The sequence below is a fragment of the Cyprinus carpio genome, chromosome A22 (assembly GCF_018340385.1).
Source record: "Cyprinus carpio isolate SPL01 chromosome A22, ASM1834038v1, whole genome shotgun sequence".
Lineage (NCBI taxonomy): Eukaryota > Metazoa > Chordata > Actinopteri > Cypriniformes > Cyprinidae > Cyprinus > Cyprinus carpio.
Window position 1 is genome coordinate 6,033,534 of NC_056593.1, and position 17,130 is coordinate 6,050,663.

Consider the following 17,130-nt stretch of genomic DNA (forward strand, 5'->3'; position numbering starts at 1 on the left):
AACCTTGCGTGAGCTCTTTTCCCCTCAGATCTGAATCACAAACTTAACTTACATGAGTCACATTTTCCTTCAAAACTTTAATTTGGAGCTGGATTAAAAGAGAATGTTTCCGTTTTATGGTGCAATTTTGGTGTTGCATCAACATCATGCAAGTACTATGATCGGTGACTGAAGTGTTTAATCGTATTCAGTTAAATCATGCTTATTCCTCAAATGCACTTTCACATCTAATCATCAAGGGTGTGGTGTGACAGTAACATTGGCTTAAAGTCCTCATTCTGCACATACCGAACAGGGCAATAACCATATCATATTATCATACATTCATGGTCACTGCACAGGTACTTTATAAATAACATTGTTATGAAGTTTGACATGACGAAAAGTCTTTATTTTAGGTTTGTTTTAATAAATATAGTATATTACAATAATTATATACATATTCGTTTATTTTCGAATAAATAAATAACACTTTAAAGAAGCACTTTATATATTTTTTAATTTTTTTAATAAATTGACATACGTTATATTGTTATATATATTTTATATATTATATAAATACTTATACAAAATAGCATGCACATGCATGAAAATGGAAGAATAATTGGTAAAAAAAAAATTATCGGATTTTAAAAAGTTATATAATTTTACTTTTTGAAATTAACTACAAATGTTTTCTTTAGTCTTGATGTGTGGTTGTAAAGGCAGCATTTATTAAAATGCTAGAATAATTTGTATTTGTATTTTATAAATACTTTGTGGTTAATTATTGGATGTCAGCCGCAGTACTTATAAGAATTATTTAAAATAATACCTTTGACAGTATGAACTACTGACCTTTTTAGCTTTATGTAAAGTTTAATGGCTGTTATTGTTAGCGATCGTATAAAGTGGTATTCTTTTGTTAGGTCTATCCTGACCCATCAACCCTTAAATTCTGGGGAATTAATCTAGAATTAATGTTTATCTATAAAATCGTCTCGATCAGGTAAGGCGTGCCTCAGGGCTCTGTCCTGGGCCATTTTACGGGCGCACCCTGGACACACCTGTTTGATGCTTTTCCGATAATCATTACATAAACAAGCTGAAATAACCCCACCCCTCGTTCAAACTGTATAAAAAGATCCTTGGCTCTCCAAAACCATTAAGCAGCTGTCAAAGGTATCCAACAAAGCGCAAAGGCCACAGAAACAGAGACCATGACTCAGGTTACCCAGTCTTTTTCACGCAAGAGCATGTCCAGCTCCAGTTCTCGTCCCTTCACCTCGCTCTCGCTCAGCGGGGGATACTCCAAGCGCATCGCCGTCGGTCATGCGCCAAGTGTCTACGCAGGTGCAGGGGGCTCCAGCGTGCGCATCTCTTACTCACAGAAAGGCGGTTTCGACATGGCCAGCGCGCTCGGCGGCGGTGACAATGGCTTCGGTGTGTCTTCCAACGAAAAGGCCACCATGCAGAATCTCAACGACCGTCTGGCGACCTACCTGGAGAAGGTGCGCTCCCTGGAGAAAGCCAACGCGCAACTGGAGCGCCAGATCCGGGAGTGGTACGATAAGAGAACCCCTGTCTCCAGAGACTACAGCCACTATTACGTCACCATTGAAGATCTGCGCAAAAAAGTGAGTGATTTTACATTACAGAGCTATAGAATTTATATTATTTTCGACGTGGAAAATATTTAAATGAAAAGTAAACTATACTACTTATGACCATAGCACTATAATTATTATATTTTATTGACGTAATAAAAAATAGATAAAACTAAAACATAAAATAAAACATTATCAATCCCTATAGTCTGCATATGTCTAGATAGTCACGTATTTAACCAAAAGCAAAACTATAAAAAAAATAAATAAAACAAAATATATATTTATATATTGTAAATTAGTAATTTAAGAGTAATGGTTATATTTTATATTGGCTACTAGCTTAAATACTAAGATACTATATAAATATAATATAAGTAATAATCTATATAGACATGTTTTATATATATACAACTAAATAAAACTAATAAAAGTAATAATCTATATAGACATGTTTTATATATATACACACACACACACACACACACACACACACACACACACATACACATGTTTGGTTTACTTTCATAAGCTGTAAGGGAGTCTCAATTCATTATCTGTTTGTCTTCAGATCATTGTTGCCAGCCAGGACAATGCCAGAATCATCCTTCAGATCGACAATGCCAAACTGGCAGCCGAGGACTTCAGAGTCAAGTTAGTACAACAAACAAAAAACTTTACCTTCTTATTCCCTCATTTAAAACCTCTTTTCATGAAGTTTGTATTGACTTTAATATCTTAATTCCAGTAATTAAGTAAAAAACAAAACAAAAAAAAAACAGCCAGTCTAGACCAGTAAAACGTTCTTTCCCAGCAAGGGTTTCCCCTAATTTCATGAGCTTGTTAATGTCAAACCCAACATTTTAACGCTTGTGGTTTTCTAGATTCCCAGCCTAACATTGTTATTCTTGGTGGCTTCAGGTACGAGAACGAGTTAGCCATGCGTCAGTCAGTGGAGGCCGACATCGCTGGTCTAAGGAAGGTTCTGGACAACCTCACTATGGCTCGCTCAGACCTTGAGATGCAGATTGAGGGTCTGAAGGAGGAGCTAGTCTACCTGAAGAAGAACCATGCAGAGGTGAGATCAAAATGTTTAATTTTTTTTTATAATGGCCCTCCAGGCAGGACAAACCTGGTGCAGCGAGGCAAGATCTTTACCCAATAATCCACCAGACCAATAATCTTCTCCAAACAAGTGTAATTATAAACATTAGGCACTATTAGCCTGTAAATGTTACCTGGAGCACTGGCATTCAAAACTTAAAGGTACAGTCACATTTCCCACTCCAATAGGAATCTGTTCCAATGGTAATTTTGTGTGAAAGTGCAATTAAAATAACAATGATTTCCTCTACCACTAGGGGAGCTTTATTTAATCAAAACCACATAGCCACACCCCTAACTGTTTCTCTCAGCTCAAATTCTTACTGGTTATGATTTTGTTAAAAAATATATTTCCTGCTAGCTGCATCTAGAGGAAGCAAATTGTAACTATTCTGTGAAATTTCGCTCATGTGACTGTACCTTAAGAGTCAAAGCTCAAGCTTGTCCATCTCCTACAACAGCAATTCCCACTTTTTAAAAAAATGCGCAATGTATGAAAAGGTGCATAAGCTAACAGCTATATCATTTTTCTGTAGGAACTCGCAGCTCTTCGTGCTCAAATGTCCTCCAGCAACGTAAACGTAGAGGTTGACGCTGCACCTCAGCAAGACATGGCCCGCATCATGGAGGAGATCCGACAGCAATATGAAGGCGTCATCGACAAGAACCGCAGAGACATGGAGTCCTGGTACAAGGGCAAAGTAAGTGCTCGTTCTTAATTGCATTGGTTAAATCATACACAATCAGCTAGAAAATGACCTCAAACCTCTTTCCCTACAGTTTGACGATCTGAACAAGCAGCTATCCACCAAACAAGAAGACATTACAATGTCCCGCAGTGAAATCAACGAGCTCAGGAGGACACTTCAGAGCCTGGAGATCGAACTACAGTCGCAGCTCAGCATGGTAAAAGTCTTTCTTTCTCGTTTAAATTCATTCTAGCATTAATTTAATGTTAAAAACATTTCCACAACAACTAGGGGGAGCTTTATTTGATCCAACACGCATAGCCACACCCCTAATTATTATTTTATGCATAAGCTTCTACTAGCTTTGATCAATAATGTTAAAAAGACATTTTGCAATAGCTGCTTCTAGAGGCAGCCACTTAGGCAATTTATTATGCATAGCCCCACACCCTCACTGTTCTTCTATGCTTTATAATTTGACAGAAAGCGGCACTGGAAGGCACACTGGGAGAGACAGAGTCACGGTACAGCGTCCAGCTCAGCCAATTGCAGGCCTTCATTAACAATCTGGAGTTGGAGCTTTCTCAGGTGCGCATGGACATCGATAGACAGGGCAACGAATACAAACTGCTCCTGGACATCAAGACCAGACTAGAGATGGAGATCGCAGAGTACAGGAGACTTCTGGATGGAGAGGACATTCAGTAAGTTTATATATAAACAAACGAACATCAAATTGTCTTTTTAAAGAGTTTTGTAGTTTCTTGTAATTTTTTTTTTTTTTTTTTTTACAGGAGACAGACAATCAAAGTTGTAGAGGTTGTAGCAGCTCCTCCTCCCCCCAAGCGTAAGTTTATTAGTGTAAAATTGTATTATACATATTAAAGTGTTTTATACTAAAATAAAATACAACATGAATCAATTAAAATAAAATGAAATTTAAATACAATTAAAACAATTTTAATTAGATGCATCTGTGTAGCTTTTAACTATTTTTCTTTATTTTTTCCTCTCTAGCTGAACCTGTGGTGACCAAGCGTGTTCGCACAGTAATCGAAGAAGTGGTTGATGGAAAGGTCGTTTCTCGCACAGAGGATGTTGATGTCGAGGTCGTGAAGAAGTAAAAATGACAGCAATGAGCTCTGTAAAGCCGGCATGAATTTTCAGCCTCAATACAGCTGATTAAATTAACCCTGTTCAACATCTCATGTAAAATGCTAAGAAAAATAAAAAAAGGCAAAGTGAGAAATTAAACGTTTGTTTTTTCATTCCTTTATGAATAGTAGGTCGATATTTATCAAAAACAACACTGAAAATAGGAGTTTGAGCTGTATTATATTTGATTTGACGTGTCACAAGTGCCAATAGACGAGTCAGCTTATTTAAGCACAATTTCAAAATGTATTGTATGCCAATAAGAAACAAAACCGTATGTACAAAAGACATACTCGCTCTCTCATAGACATACAAACACACAAACACAACTGGGAGATATACAAACATAACATACAATTTCCTCTGTACTTTTCTGACGTTTTAAAAACGTACTAAAACAAAAATAACCACCATTATCTTTTCAGAACACTTTTAATATATAACATTGTATTTACAAGTATTTCACATATGACACTATGTAGTTGAGCCCCCCCCACCCCACCCCACAGGTGTCCGTATTTGACAAAATGTTCAACATAAATAATTAAACAGCATATTTTCCCCCCTCACACAGTTACAGTATAAATTCTACAGTAGCACAGCTGACTTCCACAGTCAGTTGCAAAGTGCTGTCCTTTTTTTGTCCGGTTTTCGTTAAATACAAAAATACCACACTTCCGACATATGGACGTCGGTAGTATATTTCTATCTGCTGCGCTATAACGACGCACACTGAAGCAAAATCAGCTCACATTCAAAACGGTGGGCGGGATTGGTCCTTGACGCCAAATCTTTTGCGCAATGGCACCGCAAAACATCGTATGGAGGAAAATGTTTGTAAAATAATTCGCAAACAATTAAGATGGTCCGGAGTGTCACATGAAAAAAATTTCCTCCATAATTCATACGTATCCTTTCTCTTCAGAATGCAGAAAATGTTAACTTAAAACTAAAAATTAATTAAATTCATTGATTTTTTAAATTTGCACTTGCGGTTAATAAAACGTTAAACCAGCCAATAAGTTCTGTATCATCTATACAGTCATAGCAAGTACTAAATGAACTATGACCACCTTTCGAGTACATTGCAGGTAATATCTAACTGGTAACTAGTTAGAGAAGAGGAGATATGGATAAGCACAACCAATGATAAGCAGAATTAAAACCGGTATCTTCAGAGAGTGGAGCAGATATTTCTTCTCAACCAAAAACACAAAATTATTCGTACAGGATGACCAACTAAAATCTGAAGGTAATAGATTTCTTACAGTAGAGGTTTTGAAAATTTGATCGTAAACATGGAAGAAAATTGGTAATTGGGAATATGAGATGATCTTTATGCTAACCAGAGAAAACGCTAGACTAAATCGTACAGTAAACATTTAATTTGCGTCCATACTTATCAATTGAGTATCAAGTTTCCGCCAACGAAGCTAATGTGAAATTCACAGCTTTATTTTCTAAACAATATGCTTCAAAGATCCGGCAAACATGGATCTGAAAGAGGAACAGCTGCCTGATGCATATTTAATGATACAAAACGCCAGCCGTTTTACGTACTACATGTAGCCTTGCAATAAATAGCGATTAGCCAAAGCGACGTACCAACTGGTTTTAGAGGCAAACAGCTGTGAAATTTGGCAGCAAGAAACATCTTCACCATGGCTCATATTTAATGCAGCAGGTGGCCTGTTAATTTCGCTAAATTTATAGAGAACTTTAATGTTACCATGGAAACTTGATCAAGTAAAGAAAGTACTTTACAAAAGTCTAAAGTACTTTATGAAAGACTATATTTGCAGCGCCAGGGTAAAAACTAATGAAATGTGTATCGTTAAAAGCTTTGTTTTTGTTTGACAATTTAAAAAAAAGTTAACTATTTTGACTTCTGTTTTGAACGTAAACGTTAAAACAATTACAGTCACAGTCAGGAAAAGGGAAGAAAATGGGCAGAGCACCTGTTGCACCTATTGTTCAAGTCCACTGTTAAAAATCCCCCAAAACAAATAAATAAAACATAAAACGTGCTGTCATTAGTTGCAAGAGTTAATTCTGACATGGACTGTGGCTCATTTCAGCTTTTGGCACAAAAGCAAAAGCAAATTTCTTTCTCTAACTCAAATAATTAACATTATTAACCGAACCTACTCATCAGTAACCTGATACTGTTTTTTTTTTGTAATGAAAAATTTCCTTAAGTCATTGTTTGTCGCTGTAAAGTGCAATAGTGCTTTTTCGTCTGTATTCTAGCTTGCAGGTGGTCATGTCCACTGACTTCCAGCAGGGGGGCGACAGCGAGCTGAGCGCAGATCTCACTGGCAGTAGTTGTAAATCACAGAAGAACCTCAGAAATGCTGAAGGGCAGTGTTCATTCTTCCTTTTCGACCGGAGGCTCAGTCTCAAATGGCTTTACAAGCTCCTCATCATAAACTTTCAGAATCGCTTCGCAGACAAAACGGTACTGGCTCTGCAAACAAACAAAATGGACAACAAGTGACTCGGCTGCACTACAAATAAACAAAACTGTATTTATGCATATGCATAATGGGATTAGCTGGCCTGACACAATTTTTGACTTTTTCTGTACCAGTCCACCAAGAAAAAATTTATTGTTGGATTAACCAATGTTGCGAATTTTGTAACGTCAATTTTTTTTATATTTATGAGTGTAGTTTGAGATACTTAACGACAAGTCAACTAAATTTTAACTGTAGCTCATGGTAGAACTATAAATAGTTTTGGTGCAAAAGCACTTTCCATAAATGTGCATCTGTATTTACTACGTACTAAACATAACATAAGTGGATCATTCGATCCAATTAAATTAATTGGTTTGACGCAATTTTTAGAGAGTCTGTTTGTATTAATTCACCGCTATAAATAGTTTTTAGAAAAAGCTTCTGCGATAAATGCGCATCTACAGTACATACATGCTAAACGTAACTTTACTTGTCAATCAAACAGTCTCTTCCTGTCTAAGTGGGCGGTTCTTGGCCAGAAGGAGATGCAATGTGGACTAGACTACTCACAGGAGTCTGGATCATCATGGCACGCTGGTCTCTCATGGTTCTGACGATGTCTAAGGGATACACCGACTGACCGTTTTCTATCAAACACATCGCTGTCTCCATAGTGATAAGCACCCCGGTTCGACCAATCCCAGCGCTGAAAGAAAAAGGGGTGGAGTCAATAAACATTTTGATCACCATTATGGTGTTTTTGAGCCTTCGGGATGTCGATTGATGATACTGTTGCGACATTTTTCAGGTCTGACCTGCAATGAACCACCACAGGTTCAGATGCGTCGGTTCTTTTGCTGCGTACTTGACTGACAAAGTTCAGGAAGTCCGACGAGTCATCTGGGACGCCATGGTCAGGCCACGCCATGTACTGCATCTGACAAATCTGCCTTTCTTCTTTACTCTGTACAAATATCCAAGCAGATATTAGCACAGAAATGCATTTACACTAAGAATATGAAACATGTAAAGAGATGTGTCACCTCCAGGTGTGTAAGCGTCAAATCTCTGAGCAGGTACGCCGAGTTCCCTTCCTCTGACACACATGTAACCTGAAAGCCTCCGTAGGTGCCACTTGACGAAACGTTTGGCCAGTATTGATGACATTTCACCTAAAACAAAAAATGTCAATGACAAAATCACTGCTATAAATCAGAACACAACCATGTGGAAGGCAAAAGCAAAGCAAAAATGTCAAAAAATGGCATTTTCATATCATTTAACTTCCGTAAAGTGACATTTACTTTTAAAATAAACTTTAAAACACAAGTAATGTAGGGTGGGACTTAATGTATCTGTCAGGATTTGATTGGATTGTTTGACTTTGGAACACACTTAGCCAAAAATAATGTTTAATTCATGTTTAGTGTTTAATAATAATTCATATTTAGGCCCCGCCCTCAAGGCCTTGGTTGCATCAATAGAAAGGAAAAGCTGTTTATAAATGTTTTCATTTTGATTATTGAAACAAACAATAAAACTAGATAAAATTATTAGAGATTTCAAAATTAAAAAACAAACAATTTTTTTTATTAAGAATAAGGCATAGCAATTTATCTGACACAAAAGACCAGAAAAGTAATTTATTTGTAACTTATTAAAGTCATTCATGACATTTTGCAATTTATTAAACATATTAAATTACCAATTGTTGATGTTTGACTATTTATAGTTTTTAAAAATAAAAAATGCAAAGGATTTTTTTTATATTTCCTAGAGAATTTAGAATTATTTTATTCTATTATTTCTTATATCCATTAATTTTCATTAGTTTAATAATTAAAATGGATCTACAGTGACTGAATAAATGTATACACACACATATAATTTGTAATTTACTGAATGATTAAAATATTAAAATTTGTGATCTATTAAAATGTTAATTACTTGAAATGTATAAAAATAACATACATAAAAATGTTTAAATCATCTGTAGCTTCTTACAGAATTTCTTAAAATATTATTAAAGTAATAAATCAGTTCAATAAATAAATCTCAATTTTTATCACGTTTATGAGTGTGAATATTTTTTATTTGATGAAATTTTGAAAAATCCATACCCTGCCACGTTCAACTTGTGTTGTGAGCATGACCACTAGGGCGGCGCTCTGTTCCCACACCATCTGCCAGAAGTCAGAGCAGGTACCAGGAAGAGGCCCTTGACAGGCGATATACCGCTTTACTTCACATTTACCTGGGACCTCCATCTGAAAACACACAAATATATACAGATTATCAGTTTCTAAGAACAAAAACTTGCCAAATGAATTCGTAAATAACAATAATAAGTAATGAATGCTCACATTAATGAAATTTGCATTGATATAATCGTCCGTCCCCTTCAACACAACTCGAGTGGTGTCATCTGTGTCACAAAATAAACCGTTCTGAATGTCCAGCTAATCACGAAAACATTTCGGAGTCCAACATAAACACAAGCTGTGTGTACTCACATGGAGAAATGTCCCGATAGCGGTTTTTGGAGACGTTTTGTGGCAATCTGGCGCATGACATGGACATCCCAGGACGCTTTCTGTACAGTTGCTGTAAAAAAGTAAAAGTTTTAGGGTACAAAATACTATATCTCCCTAGGTTTAAACAAAAAATAACATGACTTTAACTTGATCTGGTTTACTGTGTGTTACTGTGCCATGTTGGCTTGTTTAATTTTCCATAACTATTATTATTATTATTATCATTGGCAATAAACAGGCTAAATTAAGCTTGCAGTTAGTACAAGTTCATGACATAAAAAATGCAAGCTCAGCAAACAGGAAGTAATTGAGACAGCCTGAAAAGAGCAACAGGAAATGATGTGACTAAAATGTAATGCAGCCGACAACACAGCGCAGCGTAAGATTTCTAGATGAAGACAGCAAAAACAATCAGACACGAAAATCAAAATGGATTTATGTAACATGTACACATATCAATGAATCTGACACATAAGACCAGCAATGTAATTTATTATATTCATTTCCGACATTTTGTAACTTATTAAATGAATAAAACAAAATCTACTGTATAGTTAATAAATGAAAACATAAAAACAAAATTATTTTTTAGAAAACTTGTTCATAATTTCTGTTTAATTTTCTAATATGTCCTAAAATATTACTTGTTAAATTATTAAAATTGATCTACAGTGACAAAATAAATACAAACATTATAATAAATATATAATAACATCAAATAAATGTGTTATATAATTTAAAATAAATCCTACAGTGATGTTGATTTTGACTAATTATAGTTTATAAAAATTAATATATGAAAATATAATACATAAAAACAGAATACTTTAAAATTTGCATAATTTCTGTATAATTTTCTAATATTTCTTAAACCATTATTGGTTAAATAAAATTGATATCTTAATATTTGAAATAAATATAAAGATTTTAGTAAATATATAATAATAAATATATTAAAAGAAACCTTTTTATTTAGAATATATATAGCAATAAATCTGACATATAAGATCAGCAATGCAATTTATTAAATTAATTTATGGCATGTTGAAATTTATTAAAAGTATGGACTACTTAATTTATAAATATGAATATATAAAAATAAAATATTAAAAAATATATGTATAATGTATAATTTCATAAGGAATTTTAGAATATTTACAACTGAATATTATTAGTTAAACAGATTTACAGTGAAAAAAATAAAAAATAAATAAATAATATAAATATTAAATATATAAATAATATATATATAATATAAATATATATATATATATATATATATATATATATACTAATAATATATATATATATATGTATGTGTGTGTGGATATATGTATGTGTGTGTGTGTGCTATGCTAACTTACATCAAACTGTGCAAGCACGGTGCCGCTGGAAAGGCCGTCTCTCAGCAGCTGGATGGAGGATCTCAAACTATCGGCCTCCGAGTGGCACTGCTCCAGACCGGATATCTCTGGAATATACTGGAAATCTGGCTCCAGATCCAACTTCTCCTGCTCCTCATCCACGTCATAGATGGCTGAAGAAAAAGGAAGGAAAGAAAGTGAGTGTATTTTAGATTTCACATATAATTTTAACTACTAAAATTCTAATTTGGAGCCCCGTTCAGGCGGATCATACCATTGGGTCTGACGAGCAGGATGAGCTCTCCTGATTGGTCCTCACAGCTGGCCTTAATTAGCATAACCACGTCATCGTGAGTGTGCTCTGATATATCACGACCGTTAATCAGCACCACCTGGTCGCCCTCGTTGAGGCGCGGCATACACATATCAGCCTGACAGAGGTCAAAGGTCACAGATGATATGTTAGGGCCATATAAATCACAGCGAGTGATGGAAAATCCACATTTAATTCATACTGTGTAAATAACAATCTGTATTTCAAATCTTTTAGACTTCAATATCCCTGTGTAAAGGAATGAAATCAGGACTCAGTCATCACCGGGCTGAGCTGCTGTTTACTGAAGCACCTCGTGACTTTAATGAGACACGTCACCTGACATAAAAACACAACATCATCTGATCTGTGAGTGAAGCATGATCTTACCGGAGTTCCTGGAGCCACACGGGACACTATGATGGGCATCCTCTGATCAGCGCCACCCTGTGGATGAAGAAGAGATTTATTAACATATATTAATACATGCATCTTAAATACATACATTTATAAAGATATTTTAGAAGTAAACACACACACACACACACATATACATATACTATCATATATAAATATACATTATATATAATATATATATATATATATAGTATATATATATATAATATATGTGTGTGTGTGTGTGTGTGTGAACTAGTGATAACATTATATTTATTTTTTAAATATTAATATACAAATACCTATGTAATATTTAAACATATTTTAAAAATATTTAATAATAATTACTATGTATTATCATATATAATATATTATTTATATATATGTATAAAAATATAGAAATTATCAAAAAATGTTTATATTATATTCATATTAATATCTGTTATTTTTTATGTATTTTCTATATATATATATATATATATATATAATATATATATATTATATATTGCATGTGTGTGTGTGTGTGTGTGTGGGTGTATATATATATATATATATATAACTATACTGTATATGCATCTATACTATATATATATATATATATATATATATATATATATATATATTTTGATTATTATAATTACAAATTTGTAATTTAACAAATTTTATTTGTAAAATTGCAAATAATTGTAAAATATCGTTAAAAGCTTGTGTTAAAAAGCAGACAAATTTGATCTCACGTGCTATGCATCTAAACCATTCTGCATATAAAAACAACATCGAGAATAGTTTTTTTATGATTTATTATTTTAGCTTCTAAAAAATGTAATCGTAGTTGAATAACCAAAATGCCACCTTAACATTAAATCCAAATCGTCCATTTTCATCTGGCCTCATTTTAATCAGAACAAGATTGTCATGAGGCACAGCTCCATTCTGGGGAAAAAAGCAAACATGAATGAAACGATGAACAAGAGATAAACACATGTAGCAATGTAGCATGTGTGTGTGTTTGTTTTCCTCACCATGCTCTTTCCTGACGCCGCAGGTACGTTGTATAGTTCACTGAGGTGCTCGTCCAGCTCATGCTGAGACTGGGATCTGCCGTTGTGGGTCAGAGGGTCTCTTCTGGACTGTTTTGGGGGCAGAGCAGGCGGCTGCTCATCTGTCGTCACATCAGGAGACCTGAGAAAACATTCATACAATGAATTAATGAATGCATCACAAATTACATTTGTGGGCGGTGTATTGTAGCTTAGAGGTCAGGGCCGGTAACTGTAAGATAAATCAAATAAATACATAAAAATGCATAAATCAAATGTCTGACCATTTCAATGTAAATAACTAAATAAGTAAACAGTCTGGAAAACCTACTCCTGTGAGAGTGTTTGAATGAGTCATATGAAGGAGTATTTGTGTAAGTGTTTGGCGCCATCTATTGCATTATTAGGGAAACAAATATCACACCTCATTATTAATGTACAGTATGAATTATTGATAACTATAGAAGTTGAATAGTTAAAATTAATAAGCTGAGTCCTTTTCTATAAGAAAATGCCTTTAAAGAGATAAATCTGGCACTATCCATTAAATTCAATAACTATGTGATAAAACTATAAAAAATAATGATGAAAAATTGGCAATAAATTGATTAATCATAATATTCTTAAATTATAAATGTATGCATTAAATTGAATGTAATGGTTTGTCCAAACAAGTTTTTACGAATGAATAAAAAAACCTAGTGCCACAAAAACTAAGCAATAAAATCATTAAAAATGAAACAAACACAAAAAAAAAAACAATAAAAATTGCCATCAATAGAAAGCAACTCTTAGACTGTAACAAATATATGGCTAAACCAATTTTTTTCCCCCACAAAACACGCAGAAGTTTTATTTTTTTTTTTTTTAACAATTTTGCCATTTTTTTGCACTATACTGTATATGAAGAAACAAACATTTAAAATTAAATATCCAATACTGGCTGATAAATATCAAACACAGATGAAAAATATTTCTTCTGATTTAAAAAAAATAAAAATGTACTAATTTAATTAATTAATTTTATTTATTTATTTTTCTTTAATTTTTTATACTTTTTTTTTTTTTTTTTTTTTTTTGCATTTTTATTACATCAAAATTATAAGACATGACAAACTCTGACCTCTTAAACATCTTTTCTCTTATGAATTTTTCATAATTAACTAGACTAGGATTTTTGCCCTTACAAACAGCAATTTCTAGCAGATTGAATATTTTAGAATGAAGCGACTAGACAACTTTGATTCAGTTTTTTCCAGGCCCAATTTATTTATTTTACATATTTGAACTATAAAAAAATCTTAATTTAATTTAAAATTTAATTTAACTTTTTTTCCCATAACCGTGGGAACCCTTGCCTTAAGCAGGGATAAACTGAACTGTAAACCATCCAAGGATCATGTGTAAGATGACCTGATTCTCCCTGATTCCCCCATTTCCAGACTTTTCATAAAATGCCGTAGCCTCGGCAACAGCGATGATTTATGTTCTGTAAGTAAGTAGCAGGAGGCACGAGCAGCGCTGTATATCTGCTGGGTGTTTAGCGAAGATTTCCAACAACTTATCAAAGCTCTGCATATTTGCATAGCAGGCGGAGAGTATTAAGACCCAGGACTGTAGCTCAGAGAGAAGCCATGTCTGCACACACACACACACACACACACACACACACACACACACACACACACACACACACACACACACACACACACAGTGTCTCATTATGAATGCTCAGATTTCAAGCATGAAAGCCCCTCTGCTCTGCAGTCTACAGACAGCGCTCAGAGCCCCAGCTTCCAGGACATTTACATAATAAAAACAAACGAGGCTAAAAAAATTTACCATTAGAACCAAGACCAGGATTGTTTGGACTGTCAGGCTGAAGGGAGAGATATCCGATTCGTCTTTTGTGTGGATTAACTGTGGGTTGTGACAGTTGAATGTGTCAAGTCTAAAACTCTGAATAGCGTAAAATTGTTTGCATTAACCAGATGAAATGAATGAATGTTAGCATCCAGTTTGCCTCATCCGCTTAACATACAAACTTAACGAACACTCAAACTTTGTTTTTGTAGATAATTTCATTTTTATTAAATGTTAGGCAACTAATTGATAAAATTAATGAAAACTACTGCTGAAAATAGTTAGTTAGACTAATATAGTCTTATAGTGTAGCATTTATATCTTTTTTCAGCTTTTTTCGCAAACAATGAGCCTCATAAAACAAGCAAAAGAAACTGCGTACTTGTGATAGTTTGCATAAGAACGGTTTTACAAATTATTAACTAAACTACAGGGCTGCAAAAACTAGTTGAACATATAAATAAATAATAACGAAAATGGCCAATAAATGTTATTGTTTAACTGTAACTATCTTACACAAATTTACGCATTAAATTGAATGCGATATTTTGCGCAAACATGTTTTTATAAATGATTAACTTAACTACAAGACTGCAATAACTATAGGTGATCAAATAAATAAAAACTAATATAGAAAAATCGCCAATAAATTATTACTTTACATTAAGTGTAACAATCTTACACGTAAACTATAAATTAATAATAAATGCATTACATTGATTGAAATAGTTTGTGCAAACATGTTTTTATGACTTAAACGTTAGCAAACTACAAGACTCCAATAACTAAATGATCAAATAGAAAAAAATTTTAACTGCCAATAAGTGTCACAATTGGTAAATTTAACCATTCTTGCGCATAAAGTATAAACTTACAAATTAATTTTAAAACCACAGTTTGCACAAACATGTTTTACAAAGGATTAACTAACCTATAGGACTCCAATAACTTGGTATTGCAAACAAATAAAAAATAATGCAAACAGTCAATAAATGTCACTATTGATGTACTGAAACATTCTTACTCTAAACTATAAACATATGCATTAATTTGAATACGACAGTTTGCGCAAACGTGTTTTTACAAATGATTAACTAAACTAGAGGACTAGGTGATCAAAATGAAATTTTTTTACGCATAAACTAAACTTACGAAGTGATTTTAATGTGATAGTTTGTGTAAACATTGTGTTTTTAAATTTTGCACACTGTACAAGAAAAATGATGGAAATTAAATTAGCCATTTTAAACAATCAATCATTTAAACAAAATCTAAACAGTTGTTAGCAGTACTAACTTTTAAAAGTAGCAAACTTCTAAAACTCCTACATTGAAAGAGTGTTAACCTTTTAAAAATCTAACATTGATATCATTGTTATATTTGCATACTGAATTGTGATTGGACCTTACTTTCTTCCAATTAGTTACATGCTGAGTTTTGAATAGGCTATTCTTGCTTACATCTACTGAATTTTGAATTGAACTGTGATTAGTCTACCACATTTCACCTTGCAAGCACAGCCATTTCTTTTCACAATCAGGTCAAAAAAAGAGATAAGAAGCAAGACTCTTTCTTTAACACTCTAATCTTAATGTAGAACATGAGAACTCTACATCAAAGTGCAAACGACGCACATGATGAATCGAAAGTGAACTGGACAGCCTAGATTTGGAAATTCTGACATTGTGAAATGAGATGGTATGATCTGAGAAAAAGGAAATGTGTGGTCACAGCTTATTCCAGTGGAAAATGATGCTGGGTTCACCGGCGTGAATTCAATCAGCCGTGTCACCGTAACACACCACACTGTGCCCACCGCAAAGCTGAAAGCAATTTCCCCTAGTTCAAATGTTTTCAAACTGAAATGTGTGTGAAAACAGTATCGAACCATGAACGTGTCATTTCGTCAGAGGTGTGTGGTCACACGATATTAAACCTCAAGTTGCCAGTGAGAGTGTGCGTTTACAATGTGGTGCTAACATAAGTCCAGCCTTTGTGTGCTGAAAACGCATCATTGGGCAGATCAAAATCTAGAATTATGCTGTCTTTGAATGCAAATATTCAAATTATCCAACCGTACACAACAGGACGAAAGTTGTAATAGATAAGTGATCTATTAAACAAAGAATTTTTACAAGAAACACATAAGCAAACAATACAATGTGGAAGTCAAACAAACTAGTTTTAGCATCATATCATTTTGCTTACTAGCAGCACTGGGGGATACATTCATGTGGTTTATCTTCACAATAGGTTGAAACACACTGCCTAACACCATGGTAACCACTAAGGCCAAGAAACCCAATGTGTTGGGTTGAGTTGTATGAGAGATTGGACAGGATGAAAGTTTGTGATAACAAACAGATGTACAGTATGTCTTATGTAAATATTTTTATGCATTAACTATTAATGTACATAAGTTCAGTGCAACAGTTTATGCAAACTGCAAATGTTTTGCGAACTATTAACAACATTTAAGGGCTGCAAATAGCAATAAAATAAAAAAATTATAGTGAAAACATGAAAATGAATGTAAATTGAAAATCTGAATGTTAATTGAAAGCTGAAAAGGAAATTGTTTTTACACTTACATCATTTTGATTTTGTATGTAATCGTTTATGCATTT

The 17,130-nt window shown here is 33.7% G+C and overlaps 2 protein-coding genes across 3 annotated transcripts in view; one reads left to right on the forward strand and one right to left on the reverse strand.

Annotated features, from left to right (window-relative positions):
• The first annotated feature begins 1,132 nt into the window (after nucleotides 1-1,132).
• On the forward strand, nucleotides 1,133-4,633 carry LOC109047310 (keratin, type I cytoskeletal 13-like). Its single transcript, XM_019065015.2, has 8 exons — nucleotides 1,133-1,616; nucleotides 2,158-2,240; nucleotides 2,508-2,664; nucleotides 3,227-3,391; nucleotides 3,471-3,596; nucleotides 3,863-4,083; nucleotides 4,174-4,226; nucleotides 4,397-4,633. The coding sequence occupies exons 1-8, from the start codon at nucleotides 1,200-1,202 to the stop codon at nucleotides 4,501-4,503; spliced, it is 1,329 nt and encodes a 442-aa protein (XP_018920560.2). The 5' UTR covers nucleotides 1,133-1,199; the 3' UTR covers nucleotides 4,504-4,633.
• A 314-nt stretch (nucleotides 4,634-4,947) lies between these two features.
• ptpn4b (protein tyrosine phosphatase non-receptor type 4b) overlaps nucleotides 4,948-17,130 on the reverse strand; it is a 33,668-nt gene continuing 21,485 nt past the window's right edge. For both annotated transcript variants that reach the window (XM_042712379.1, XM_042712380.1), the window contains exons 16-27: nucleotides 12,623-12,782; nucleotides 12,453-12,533; nucleotides 11,595-11,651; nucleotides 11,166-11,322; nucleotides 10,892-11,064; nucleotides 9,507-9,597; nucleotides 9,357-9,418; nucleotides 9,114-9,260; nucleotides 8,037-8,165; nucleotides 7,809-7,957; nucleotides 7,564-7,699; nucleotides 4,948-7,001 (exon numbers count right to left, since the gene is read on the reverse strand). In XM_042712379.1, the coding sequence (XP_042568313.1) occupies nucleotides 6,903-7,001; nucleotides 7,564-7,699; nucleotides 7,809-7,957; nucleotides 8,037-8,165; nucleotides 9,114-9,260; nucleotides 9,357-9,418; nucleotides 9,507-9,597; nucleotides 10,892-11,064; nucleotides 11,166-11,322; nucleotides 11,595-11,651; nucleotides 12,453-12,533; nucleotides 12,623-12,782 (1,441 nt within the window). In that variant the 3' untranslated portion in view covers nucleotides 4,948-6,902. The remainder of the gene's footprint in view (nucleotides 7,002-7,563; nucleotides 7,700-7,808; nucleotides 7,958-8,036; nucleotides 8,166-9,113; nucleotides 9,261-9,356; nucleotides 9,419-9,506; nucleotides 9,598-10,891; nucleotides 11,065-11,165; nucleotides 11,323-11,594; nucleotides 11,652-12,452; nucleotides 12,534-12,622; nucleotides 12,783-17,130) is intronic.

Bases quoted from the DNA above. Each gene is read 5' to 3' on its own strand.
- LOC109047310 (XM_019065015.2), top strand. From the start codon at position 1,200: ATGACTCAGGTTACCCAGTCTTTTTCACGCAAGAGCATGTCCAGCTCC. The intron at 3,597-3,862 runs GTAAAAGTCTTT...ATAATTTGACAG, and splicing joins TACAGTCGCAGCTCAGCATG to AAAGCGGCACTGGAAGGCAC. The intron at 4,227-4,396 runs GTAAGTTTATTA...TTTCCTCTCTAG, and splicing joins AGCTCCTCCTCCCCCCAAGC to CTGAACCTGTGGTGACCAAG.